This window comes from Hirundo rustica, chromosome 1, assembly GCF_015227805.2.
Source record: "Hirundo rustica isolate bHirRus1 chromosome 1, bHirRus1.pri.v3, whole genome shotgun sequence".
NCBI classification, from domain to species: Eukaryota; Metazoa; Chordata; class Aves; order Passeriformes; family Hirundinidae; genus Hirundo; species Hirundo rustica.
This window is the reverse complement of record NC_053450.1, coordinates 101,128,488-101,142,725: the sequence shown is the minus strand read 5'-3', so window position 1 is coordinate 101,142,725 and position 14,238 is coordinate 101,128,488. Positions and strand designations below refer to the sequence as shown.

The 14,238-nt window shown below is 39.8% G+C and overlaps 1 protein-coding gene across 3 annotated transcripts in view; it reads left to right on the top strand.

Annotated features, from left to right (window-relative positions):
• AMPH (amphiphysin) overlaps positions 1–14,238 on the top strand; it is a 123,728-nt gene that overhangs the window by 62,101 nt on the left and 47,389 nt on the right. For all 3 annotated transcript variants that reach the window (XM_040077591.2, XM_040077580.1, XM_040077570.1), the window contains exons 3-4: positions 8,861–8,915; positions 12,041–12,135. In XM_040077591.2, coding sequence (XP_039933525.1) covers positions 8,861–8,915; positions 12,041–12,135 — 150 coding nt within the window. The remainder of the gene's footprint in view (positions 1–8,860; positions 8,916–12,040; positions 12,136–14,238) is intronic.

Genomic DNA, 14,238 nt, shown 5'->3' with positions numbered 1-14,238 from the left:
GCTTAGGGAAGGGGAGGTTTACTTATGAGGGAAGGCTATAATTACACTTAAGGTGAGTGCCACGTATTTTTCTATTCAGTCCTCACCTGAAACAGAAATCAATGGTTCAGTAATAGGGTTGGTTTAGTGTCTCTGCAGGAACAGAGCTTTCTTACCTTGGGCATTGCTACTAACACAAGGAAGAGCTCCCTGGTTCTTGCCTTAGAGTTGATGTTTGTTTGTTTGTTTGTTTGTTTGTTTGTTTGGATTAGTATAAGTGACCTGAGAAGCCTGTTTCATTTGATGCAGTTTACTTCAATTCAACATGCTACTTAATAACTAGAACAATAAAATTCTTATTTCTCAGCCTTCTTAGTGGCTGGGCCACAAATTTTGTGCTGTCCGGGAAGATACTGTGTTAGAAATGACGCTCCCTTCTTAAAATTTAAAAAAGCTTATTAAACTACAACAAGGGGCAAAGCAAGGCAAAAATGGTGCTTGGCCACAGCCAGGGGCATGGCCGGGGCATGGCCAGAGGCACAACCCCAATACAGTTACATGCCTTATATATCCTGGGTATTGCATCAGCCAACACTGCTCCTCCCAAAGTCTGCAAGTTGACTCTTCTTTGCTGTCCATGGGTGGAGACCTTCTTGCAACTTGATCGGAGGTGAGGTGTTGTCATGCCAAGTTCCCCCAGTGATAAGCTTCCCCCATTCCCAGCTACCTCATGCAAGGGGCATTTCTACGCACCATCCCCCCATATCTCTGACAATCCTCACCGCCAGGGTTGTTTGGTGGCAACAGTACAGAGGGGAGAAGAGGGGACTAGAGAGAGAACAAGAAGGGGCCCAAAAACAACCTGGATCACCCATGTTATAAATACATATTATATTGTTGGCTTTTTGCAAATATTAAAATCGATGCTATATGTATAATGTTAAAATAGCTTTTATGTCTGTTATTAACAAAAACTTAGACATGGTAGTAGTGGTAACTGATATAGTTATGAGTGAACTGTCTGGTTGAGATAGCATCCAGTCAACATGTGATGAGAATCCTGCTATTGATATACCAACTATCAGCACCTGCCATCTGGAAGAAGGCCCAAACCAGAGGTGATAAGAAAACCCCAGCCAAGAAACACACAGGCTCTAAAAAGGCGAGCCCTAGGAGAGGCCATGCTAAGCAGTTCCTAGAATAATATGAATATGCATAAGAGTCTATGAATATGCAACAGGCTCATGCAATAAGAAAATATATCTAAGGGGTATCTCTGAAGATAACAGTCTGCTCTTGGCTGAATGCCAAGCACCCGGCCTTTAACTCTTTGCTTTATTTCTGTCTCTTATTGTCTTTTTATTAAACTTTTAAAAATTTTACCAAAAATGTAAATCTTGTTTTTCACACCCACATACAACAACAGAATCACACATAAAAAGAACTTTAAACCCCAACAGAACTTCCGCCAACACACACAATATCCATTCCTCATTTCTGAGAGTCAATCACCACATTACCCTTCTGTAACATACTGGTAAGCCTAAAACCTCCGTTTTCCCAGAGAAGGTTGCAAACCCAATTTTTTTCAAGTGATGCACTAGATAAATATTTCAAAACAAAATATCTTAGAGATTAAAAAGAAAAAAAAAGGCAATCCACTTTGTTAAGAAAAAGATTCCAGAATTTGGGGGACAATTCTAGAGAATATAAGGAACCTGATTGTTGGAGTTTAGGAATTTTCCTTTTGGTTCTTTCTCTCGTGGAATTTTGTCCCATCTGTCGCTAAGTAACCATCATGTCAGATACTTAAGAGAGACAAAATGTTGCCACAGGAAAGGTGCGGCTGGCTAGTCTCTTAGCTGGGGGTTTTGTCTTGGAGGGGCAGAGATACCTCAAGAATTGGGCTGGGGGAAAGGGGTCTGGGCACAGCTCCTAGCTCTCTTGCTCTCTCGGCTTTGAAGGAGGATGGTTGAGGTGAGTTTGCTGCTGCCGCTGGAGCCCAACCCTGTCCTGCTTCTTCTGCTGTGGACCCACACGCCTTTGCCTGGCAGGATGCCCTGCAGTTCCAGCTAGAACTGTGGAGTTTCTGATACATTACATTTACCACTCTGGGATCTTGCTTGTCCCTGCCATTCCAACCTGCTGCTTCCAAAGTCCCTGCTACAGCTGTTTTTGCTATCCAGAGAGAGCACTGGCATCAGCTGTCCCCATTAGTTTGTAAAGGAAGCTCCTTCTCCGTCCCTTTCTGCCGGCTGCGCCTGCCATTACTGCGTGGAGAGAGATGGCCAAAACTCATGCCACACCTCCCCCTGCAGCTCAGGGAGATGGCACCTGCCCTGCGCAGCCAGAAGCCAGCAGCGCCTCTGCCAGCTGCGACTGTAACTGCACCAAAGGGGAAAGTGCCTGCAGCTGAGAGAAGGCTGTCATTGGGTTTCTAGTTCTGTTTGTTCTTGCTGCCATTGTGGTTGTTTGTCTTGTTATATGTACACTAGTAAAGAACTGTTATTCTTTTTCCCATATCTTTGTCTGAAAGCCCCTTAATTTCAAAATTATAATAATTTGGAAGGAAGGATTCATGCTGTCCATTCCAAGGGAGGTTCCCACCTTCCTTGGCAGACACCTGTCTTTTAAACCAAGATACTGATTAATGGTAAAATAGAGTACTCTGACAAGCAGATAGATTTCGTATTGAATTACAGATTTGTCCAAGTAGCCTTTTATTATGTTAAGCTTCTCTTAATGTAATAGTTATTTTCATTCATACTACAGAGTTCTGTAAAAGCAGTTTACCTAGCACTAAATAGTATCTAAAGTGTTTATGAGCAAAGAGACAGCACTGCTCAACACTGTGACATGTAACAGCACATTACAATAGAAAGAATGTCTTCCAGGTGATACAAAAAATGTTTCCTTTTCAGCTACTTCTCTGATGTCTTAGCAATGGAATGACCAAATTCCGGTATTAATTAGAGCTGCATTAATAATTGTAATTTTAATTGTTTTTATTGTTATTATTATTATATTTGTTATTAATTACCCTGTGCTCCAGGTTTGAAATTTTCAATGCTCTTGCCTCTCACTAAATTGGAGTGATATATTTGGGTTTTGTATGTCATTCATGTGCTGACCTTTCCTGGAAAGAGGTATTGTGTTTACATCCTGTATGTGACATGATAGAAAAATCAAACTCTTCTCTTCTGACTGGAAAGCTGTACATTCATGATTCCTGGCAAATAGGTCATCCAATTAGAACTTTTGTGGAGGCAGGGTGGTCTTTAATTTCTGAGTGGATGCAACAGTTTTTCTAACCCATCTGGAAGCGAAAGCTGGTTAGACAGAAACTATGGGGTTTTAGTTTTCACCACTTTTTTTAGGTCTCATCAGTCTCACAGCCAACAGTGCTGTGGCTCTCTTTTTCTTACTTCCAGTGCTAAGATATGCTTTAATGCTATGAATTTAAAAGAAAACCAAAACTAAACATACCCAAGAATCAGTAGTACTGAAAAGGCCTAGTGCTGTTGTCAGGGTATATAAGGCCTGTGGCTGTAGATTGCTAGATCCTGAAACACTGAACCTTCTTATCTCACTGAGTGCATGTGTCTTTACCAGCTGTATAATACTGACCATATGATGAGACCAGAGAGTAGAAAGGTGATAGGCTACATTGGTCAAAGCAACAAACTATTATTTGGGACATCGTTGTGAAGAGCTGCGTTGACTTTCCAAAAATGGATGTTGCTTTGGGTTGTTGACATGCCTCACTTGCTCTTATGTAAAGTTAAACAGGATTATGTAATAGATTTTTGGTGATTTATGTATTGAGTTTGATCAGGTGAGCTAAGAGCATTGATTTTTGGTGCTGGAGTCTGGTACAACATGCATAGTGTTATCAAACAAACTGATTGTGAGAAGTTTGCTATTGAGACTTTCCTCTGGGGCTTCTTACATCTTGTAAAACTCATTTTACTGACCTATGTAGAATAAAGGAAAGAAATTATGAAATTATAGAGGAAGTGTCAGTGCTGCTTGGGAAATTTCATTTCAGAGGGATACAACATTGGTGAAAGGGCACCTACCTTTCATTCTCCCTCAAGAAGCTGCATCTCATTTAACAAAATTCATGGCTTTAATGAAGATACTTGGAGCAGTGGTTTCAGAGCCACTGGATGTTCTCATTTGATAGACTAGAAAGTAGAAGGAGTGTACCAGTAAACTCCATCAAGGGACAACATTAAATACGTGACAATCTTTTAAAAAGTACTTTTTAAAATCTGTATGTAACAGTTTGTAAGATGTGCATAGTCAGCAATGCAGTGGTTGCATCTTATGAATTTTAATTAGTCTGTTAGGTGACAAAAGTATATCTGTCTTCACTAATAATGAGTTTACTATAGAAAATGTGTAGACCAGATGCACGTTTTTCAGAATTCACAGGGCTGAAGGCTTTTGATGCTAATTTTTTTCTGGTATTTTTAGAAAGGTCTGATTTTGTTGCCATTGAAACTGAGAGACTATCTCTGAAATTCAGTAGGAGCTGGCCCTTGCTCATGGATTTTTAAGTCTCACATCACATAACAATTGATAGAGGGAAAAGTCATATGACTCTATCATGCTTAGATATTTCAGGTGTTTGTGACCTGCTAATAACCTAGACTGTGGGAGATGCATATTGAAATTATTAATTTGAATGAAGTGTCAGAACTTACAACAGCACATTGTGTTTTACTACTTTGACTTTTTCTTACACATTTCCCTGAACAGCGGTTGCTGATGATGCTAACCACGCACAACAGATCTAACAGTGGTTTAGGGTAGGAGTTGTAAAGCTGCACAGCATGTAATGGTTTTAATTTAATAAAACTGGGCAGAAACACCAATTAATGTAGGGGTTTTAGTGTTAATATTTTTGTGGGAGGAAGAGATTAGGAGAAAAATAAACAAAGCAGACTTAAGCTTAAAAATGAACAAAAATAGTTTTATTAACATATATTAAAAGACTAAGAAAAGAAAAAAAAGTTGAGACACAAGAAAAAACTTAAACTAAAACAGAATTATACTTTAAAACACACTTCTTTCCTGTTACAAACTATTAACTTTCTTACTGAACAACATAGAAAGACACAACTTAAGATTTTCAGTCAGTTTCACTACTTAGACGTAACTACTCATTACTTTAGGAGAAGAGTCCTTCTAAGATCTTTTTATGAAGATGTTTACTACAAGACAAAATAGTCCAGTCCTTTTAATGTCACACAACTGCTGCCGCCCAGAGTTTTTGCAGACTGTGACATTCTATCAGCAAAGCCTCTCAGTGAATCTGGGGTATTATTTACGAATACTTCTTCTGATCTAAAATTATCTTCATCTCAAACGGCTGAGACCTCCTTTTTGACCCAAGAGCGGGGGTTTCAAAGTTCTCAAATAAATCTCTATTACATCAGTCCTTAATTTTGATTAGAATAGCATTCTACACAAATAATACAAGGATGCTGCAAAGAACAGTTCATTTCTTCATAATTTACCTTAGAAAAGTCCAGTTAAAAATGTCCACTTCTTCAATCCTATTCCAATATTATTAGTTCTTTCACTTCTCATCTAACTGACTTCATGCAGTGTCTGTTCCATGTACCTTCTGGTTTTTTCTTTCTTCTTTCTCTCGAGGAAGAATTGTGCTTTAAAAGTTCTGTGTTGCTAAGAAAGGGTTAACTTTGCCCGGGCTTGCAAAGGCCACATGCATGCGCCGAGCTGCAGGGCCTAAGAAAAAATGCAAGGCCGCGCTGATGGAGGAAGCTGGTAAAGGTCCTTTTTTCCACCCCTCGGTCTTATTTAAGGCAGTCCAGCTCAAAGCTGTTATAGAGCTGCAGGCTTGCTTTCTCTGCTGCCAGCAGTAATTAAGCTGGGCCATGTTTTGGCCCCTTCTGCCGTGGTCTGAGCACATGGCCCTGCACTGCCAAGCTGCAGCTGCCTCCTCTCCCCTGCCAGCAAGCAAGGGAAAAGGGCTCAGCCAGCCCAAGCCTTCCCTGTGCAGGCAGCGGCCCTCAGACACCTGGCCTGGCCCGGCCGCCCAAAAGGGCAGCAAGGCCCGACCCGAGGCCACCTGCCACCTCCGATGTTACCTCATTGCTGATCCCAAAGCGAGAGAGTGGGCGGTCAGCAGCAGATTAGTTTTAAATGTTCCTTCCAAAGTCACACTGACAGTTCTCATTGGTCAACTCAGCTGCCAATATCCCAGCCTGCTTTTTGATAGGTCCTTGTCCTCCTCCCCTCAACCTACGCTACGGTTAGGGCAGGGAAAAAACATTTTACATTTCTCTATATCTAGAAAACAAAATTTTGACAACCCATGATACAGCAGTATAGTTATAAACAGTGTTTGAGCAATGTGTTTCCCTGTCATTTGTGGTGTGCTGTTCAGTCCTAGTGACAAAACATCATGTGTATGAATAAAACTGGACATGAAATCAGCTAAAGAGGCTCTCAGCCTTCCAACTATGGTTTGCTGCTCCCAGAACACCAGAGATTTTTTTAATAACTAAAAATTGTTACTATATGGTCACCTGTTCATCTGGGCCATGATGAAGAACCAGGTTTCTGTACCTTCCATTTTTACCCCAATAGCTCAGGCCAAAGAAGGTATGAAATGAAAAGATAACTTCTGTGCCTTCATGTGACTTCTCACAGTACAAGGGATTCTCCTAGGAGGAGACTGACATGCTTTAAAGGGGAACTTCCATCTAGTTTGTGCCAAGCATTTGCTGATCCTCCTCTTCAGACATGAGATCAAGAAATTTGCTCCTTCAGAGCAAAAACAAAAAGAAAAGAAAAATCTTTTCCTTTGTAGAAGCATTGATCGCTTAATGCTTTGGTCCACAGAAAACAGACAACATCTGTCACCCCCTTGCCTACCACTTGAGCACAGAATTAACTTAGCTTCTGCTCTGTTATATATCATGAAATAATGTGTTGTAATGACACTTTGGGGTAGTACCTTTTGTAAACAGTATTAAAATGTACGCATAATATTTTCCTAAAGGACACAACATCAAGCTACTACTCCAGAACTTTCTGTTGTTCTATAAGTAATTAAATCTTAGGTTAAATCCACTGATACCCTGCATCTGTTCTGGCCCTTGTTTTGATATGTACCTTCAGTTCCAAAGCAGGGGAAGAGGTTGCCTTTCCTTGGGGTCCTTTCCTTGGAGTGAATATGGTCCCAAACCAGAGAAGGATTGATAGGTTGGCTGCTTCTTCACATCTGCTGTTACCCAGCAGTTTTTCGGATACCACCCTGGTGGTCTATTCCTGTGCCCAGACTTTAGTCAATTAATGGATTTGAAAGCTGTAGGTGACTTGTTTATGATCAAATTAGTGTAAAAGAAAGATTCTGTTTGTTGAATCCATAAAGTGAATTCAGTCTGCTTTTGAAGTCCACTCAGGCATTTTTACCTTCCAAATTCTTTAATCTTTCCAGGAGGTTAAACAGTTGTTCTATGCATATAGTGCACTACAATTTGAGAGATGGGGGTGGGGGCTGCTGATGATCCCATTCTAAAGGCCTGCAATTCCCTTCAAGAAGCTAGGAGAAGTGAGTTTGGTGGGTGTAATCTGCATTGTATTGTGTGTACTGGAAAGAAAAGTATTTCTTCAGAACCACAATTTTGACTTAGCATGGCTGCCGCTATGATGGATTTTAAGCATCGGATAGCCCCTAACAAACAGAATTTCTTGTAATACTCTGTGTCTGAATGCTCTGAGCATTGAAGTTGCTGATGGCAGATCCTTTACTGACATCAGACATCCTTTGAGTTAAGTGGAGTTATAACAGCTTATACCTTCTGCCTTCTAAAGTATTCACATTATTCACATGCACCATTTAGATTCTGATTTTCACATGAAAAATATGAGAGAAACTCCAAAGCAGTCAGTCATATTTTGAAGCCATCTGTCATATTTTGCTGCTGATTTTTCCATATGGTGTAGCTGTATTTGAGAAAATGTGACTGCAGGCTGATATTCCTGTAGTTTCCAACTGCTTAAATAAATAATTTGAAAGATACTGGAAACTGGCAAATGTGGACTGTTTCAAAAAATTTCAGGCTACTGAAGGTGTCCTAGACAGTATTTTTTTTTAGCAATAAAGTGTGTGTGTAGCATAGGTTTCTTTGCAAATCCTAGGAACTCTGACACAAGTCCAGCTTGTCATACAGTCAGAGATAAAGTCACAAAATCCTTTGTTTTCTCTGTTCTGAGTTTTTCAAAGGTTGTTGGTATAAGGGAAAAAGAGATAATTTTGATGTATTTGCCAAAGAAATGGTCAAGATTTCACAGTAGACTGCAAGATGCACTAATCAAGCAAAACAAAGTAACTAAAGTTATTGTATTTTAATAGTTATTTGCTTGCAAAATGTAAAAACTCTAGAATACTTGGGAAATTGCTCACAAATGTAGTAAACAACTTGTGTAAGGGTAGAACTTTCTTCAGGTCTAGACTGGCCTCATTTGAGTGGTTTCCAGTGGAAGTTCACCGTTTTTGATTGTACTTCTTTGTGTTTCAGATAAGGCCATAGGCCTGGCTGACTTGAACTTCACCTTAGCTGTAAAGTATACCTGTCTTTCTTTTGGTGGACCTCTTCCCTGTATAGGTGATTGATAAAATAAACACAGAAATTCTAGCCTAAGGAGTACACTATGCAAGCCTCCTTTGCCAGGTCCCCTTTTTATATGAATCTGTGCATCCTTGCAACGTGTGACACTATTAATCAGATAGCTCCTTTAATTGCTTTTAGTTGTTGTTTGACATACTGTATGCATGTTTCAAGGCATTAAACATAACTGACATGTGTTTTCACTTCCATTGGTTTTTTTCGTTCTTTTTCAGGCAGAGGGTTCCAGACTCCAGAGAGAACTGAGAGGATATTTAGCAGCCATTAAAGGTGATTTTTAAGTTTCATATCTTGCTTTCATAAAGCAAACTTTTTTTAAAAATTGAGACAAGTAAGCTTGTTTAAAGTATACAAAGATAAATACAAGTAAGATTCTCTTTAACCTGATGCTAGGGGTTCTGCACCTTCAATGTCAGCTCGTGTATGTACAGTCATGCATCCTCGACTGTTCTTTGTGTGCATCCTCCGCTGCCCAGATTCTCATGTTGCATGCATTTTCAGCACCCACAAAGTGTACACACCTTGTTATTCATCTTTGCAAATGCTAGCATATGAAGTACCTCATGCAAGGCAAGAGATTTCTTGTTCTCTGTAGGAGAGTGTTGGGATGGCGATGAGAGATCTCTGGAGTCCAGGTCAGCTCTTGAAACATGTGGTTTATTGCATAGATCATGGGTACAAGAGCTTTGCTTAAGCTGCCAGCCACAGCTCAAAGCATGCCCGAACAAAGAGCCCTAAGTTCTTGTTACAATACATTATATCTCCTTCTGTGTTGAATATTCTAGTTTACACTAACCAACCAGTACAAGACCCAAATCCTACAGAATTTACATGCAGCCTATAGGAACTACTACATTATCATACTGCACCACATTCTAAACCCTAAAACCTAGTTTCTAGACTCCTTTTCCCTGCCACATTGGCAGGGCCCCTCCCCCTTGGACCTTTGGCATCCCTTTGTTTGCCAGGGGTATTGCTCAACCAACAGGGCTCTTGCCTTCAGCTAACTCAATCGCTGTATTCTGGCTTGGCATCCTACATCTCAAAGCTCGCTTTCATTTCTATTTCGCTTGTAGGATTTATACTCTTAGAATCTTTTGCCAGGCAATCATATTTGTAAGGCTTTCCTGTTTCATCCTCTCCAACAGTTCTCCAAAACTATAACATTTTCAGCTTATTACTAGTTGGGTGATGAGCTTCCTCCAAAACCATGCTCCCTGTGATAATGTGATTTCTCATCTCTTTCTGGCTGCTTAATCTATAATTTTTTTTTTAAGTTTAAAAGTCAAATGTGATGTCTTTTAATACTACATTGAAAATCTAAGCAGCAGAAGTTCATTAACCAGTGCTTAAATATCAGAGATAAGTAAACAATCATTTAAATACTAGCAGACATTTGCAAATCCAACACACTCAATAGAGCACTGTATGCAGTGAAAGAAGAGAAAGTGTACTCTTTCTCATGCCGCCTCTCTTGGAGGAGTTGGAGGCTAGGGATCATTTATTTTGAGAAGCTCAGTCTTCAGTAACTGGATTATTTAGCAACATTTTTCCTAAGTGATTCAAATATTTTGGCACTTTTAGCTATTAAATAAAAGACCCAGTTACCAACAAGTAGTACTGAATTAAACAATTGATACTAAATATAACTGTTCTAACTGTTTCTATCTGTTCATCAGCAGTAAAAATTCTTTGCACATTTCTTAGTACTTTTCATATTTCTTAGTACTTTAATGACTCTCTTTTAAGAATTTATCTTTCTCAGTGATAGCAGTTAAAAACAGCCGAGAGAGAGAGAGAGCAATCTCTAAGACTAAGCCACTAACCCTCTTCAGTTTAGTGCTGAATAACGCATAAAAGGTATTAGTGTGTAAGAAATAATTCTATGTGAAAAGCAGCCAAATAAAAAATCATTGGACCCTGTACACTTATGTTCATAGGTGTGAAAAAGAATGGGAATTCACTTCTTAAGCAAAGAGATACTCTGTTGGTTTTGCCTTACCTCTTGAGCTGATTAATTTGCAGTGACAATAAAGATTTTAAATGAGTCCTGTCTGAAAATATACATGAAGACTGTAATTTGACTGTATTTGACTGTAATTCTGTGTCTTCTAAGGCAAAAAACCCCAAACCCACCACCCTTTTTATCCAGAGAACACTTAACTGCAGATACATCATTCTAAGAATTAACCATGAAGGGGAAAAGGAAGAAATACGTCTTAATTCTTGTGCTATCCTAATATTCTAAGATGAGCTCTGTCTTTAAAAATCACCCCCAAGACAATTCCTGAAGAGATCAAATATTCTGTTTTCAGTATCTTTTGATTTAAGGATGAAAGCTTGTATCCTCTAAACAGCAGTATTTCCTTTGTACTTGTTCTCCCCCGTGCCATTCTCTGTTTTGTACCCAAGGACTGAGAACAGGCATGTACTTTCAGCTTTTTCAGTATCTGTTTTCCTATCCTATCCATTCCATAGACCACCATTTTCTTATTAGGAAGTGTGCATTCCTGTATTTATTTTCCTGTCATATTTACAGAATGTGTATTGGGAGTGCTTGATGGCATACCAACTGACTAGATCAAGTCTGTTCTTCTACACATTCAAGTTTCAAATTAATTTTCCTTTTCCACTTGTGAATGTTTCTTTGTGCAGAAAATAAAAATATTGATGTTATTCCTAAATTCATTCACTGAGGAGTTAAATCTGATCATACTTAGAGATATTTTCAAGATAGCAAACAGATTTTGACTAGAGAAGAAAATGTCCTTTTAAAAGAAAAAGTTAATGCTAAGTGAGAAATTCAAGTATTGTTGAGATTTTGAAAAGAAGTAGAAATAAAAGTTGTAATTTTAAAATTACTAATTCTGAACTCTTAGAAAGTTAGGTGATATGAGTTTGGTTTCACTAGATTGAGAACTGTATTCAGCATCTAATGGATTCGTGCTGTATCAAAATGCAAACCCCAGTGCCTTCACTAAGGGTGTTTTTTTATTTATTTCGGTCAAACTAATCTCACTGAAGATAGATTTAGGCCCCTTCTCACAATATAATTGAATCTATTTTACATTTAAGCCAGCTCCTCTGTGTATTACAGAGTGATAACCATCAAAAGTGATCAGATCAAAAGTGGCTTCACACAATCCTCTGCAGGCACCACCCTGCTGCAAACATAAATAAGCACTGAGCTCCACAAACTTCTAAACCTACTGTGTGACCATACAAGATTCTTCATAAAACCACGTCCATTACAGTACTCTCCCCAAGTCCAGGTATCTCTTCTAGATTTGCCAAAGAGAATAGCATAGTGGTTACACGTGGCTGAAAATAAAGATATTTAGCAGGTTATTTCTTGCAGTTTGCACCTCTATGTTCCTCTTTCTGTCTAACTGCAGGAATGCAAGATGCCTCAAAGAAGCTTACAGAATCTCTCCATGAAGTGTATGAGCCAGACTGGTATGGACGTGAAGATGTGAAAATGATTGGAGAGGTAAGATGTATGGAAAGAGAGAAAAAGTATTTCAGATGCAAATGGATTAATCTGAGCTGTTGAGGAGAAGTGTGCATCCAAAATTGATCTTAATCCTTCATGTCAAGTCCTGTTTTCTCAGCATGTAGATTATGGATCTTGTGAAATGCAGCTCCTGCTGGCCAGATGCAGCAGTTGCAGTGTCTGTTTTATGAACTAGCTGATAAAAGCTCCCACTGAGATAACACTGATCAGTGTGAGCAGAATTGGTCCTGACAACATCTGATTGACAAGTTTGTACAAAGGTATCTTACATGCAATTTTACAGCCGGGATTCTCAGTTTAAAAGAATACTAAAGTTTATCAAATCTACTTAGCCTTTTGTGCTGTGTAACAACTGTTGTGCCAGTGGTACTGAACAGGCTATCTTATGAGACATTTACCTCTCCCTGAGAAAAATATGGAATTCAAAGGCAAATTAGAGTCCAGGACACTATTTCTTTTTACTTTTTACCTTCCTCCAGTGATTAGAGAAAAATAGATTTTTCTAGACAGCATGGCAGGAATTTAACTTGAGGTGCTCTGAATTGCCTGCTTAAAGAGCCTCAGTTCCGGGGGAAGTCTGTCAGCAAATGTGTTAATGGCGACAAGGAAGTGCAAACGGTTGTCAGTGAAGCTTTTAACCACCTGGCATTCCATTTGCAAGGCCTCCGTGATAATAGTTAACAGTAAACCTGAATACAGAGCAGTGTACAGATTGCTTTTCTTCTCTATAGATGCCTTCTCCTACCCTTCCCTGCTTCAAAGAGTTTTGATTTTAAAAGCACCCAACTTCCAAACTGCCTAATTTAAGATACGTATTTTTTTGTTTGATTGGTATAGGTTTTTTATATTGTTTTAGGTTAAATAGCAGGAAAATCTCATGTTGCATCTTGCCGTAGCACCTTGTCTTTTATCTGTAGACTATTAGATTTTACACTCAGAAATTTGTAGCTGAGTGTGAAAGGACCAACCTTTGGTTCTTAAGCTCTATGAGATGTAAAGATAAATTCTGGGTGTGTTTTCGTAATAAGAGACTCATGGGCAATATTACAAAATCTCCTGATTTTTGTCTGTACATAATCACAAAGGTATATTTATGAATCAATTAGAGTGGCAAAAGCTCAGTTAGATCTTAACCTGGCCACTTCTGCAATGGATAATAAAAAGCGGTTTTATCAATACAATAATACCAAAAGAAGGACCAAGCAAAACCTCCCTTCTTTACTGTACCTGGGGAATACAGTTACCAAAGATGAGGAAAAGGCTGAGGTACTTAACACCTTCTTTGCCTTAGTTGTCAACAATAAGACAGGTGTTCCTCAGGACGAATGGCCTCTTAAACTGGTAGACAGGGACAGGGAGCAGAATAGATCTCTTGTAATCCAGAAGGAATCAGTTAGTGACCTGCTGAGCCACTTCCATGTTCCCAAGCCTGTGGGACCAATAATCCTGGAAAAGCTGGCAGCCCATGGCTTGGACAGGAGCACTCTTTGCTGGGTTAAGAACTGGCTGGATGGCTGGGCCCAGAGAGTGGTGGTGAATGGTGCTGCATCCAGCTGGTGGCCAGTCACTAGTGGTGTCCCCCAGGGATCTGTGTATGAGCCCAGTCCTGTTTAAGATCTTTATTGATGATCTGGATGAAGGGATCAAGTCTACCATTAGCAAATCTGCAGATGACACCAAGTTTGATGCAAGTGTCAATCTGCTGGAGGGTAGGAGAGCTCTGCAGAGCTACCTGGACAGGCTGGATCGATGGGCTGAATCCAACAATATGAGGTTTAACAAGACCAAGTGCCAGGTCCTGCACTTTGGCCACAATAACACCCTGCAGCACTACAGGCTGAAGACACAGTGGCTGGACAGTGGCTGGAAGAAAAGGACCTGGGGGTACTGATTGGCAGCAGCCTGAACATGAGCCTGCTGTGTGCCAATGTGGCCAAGAAGGCCAATGGCATCCTGGCCTGTATGAGGAAGTGAGGCCAGCAGGACCAGGGAGGTAATTTTTCCCCTGTACTCAGCACTGGTGAGGCCACACCTTGAGTGCTGTGTCCAGTTCTGGGCCCCTCAGTTAAGGAAGGTTGT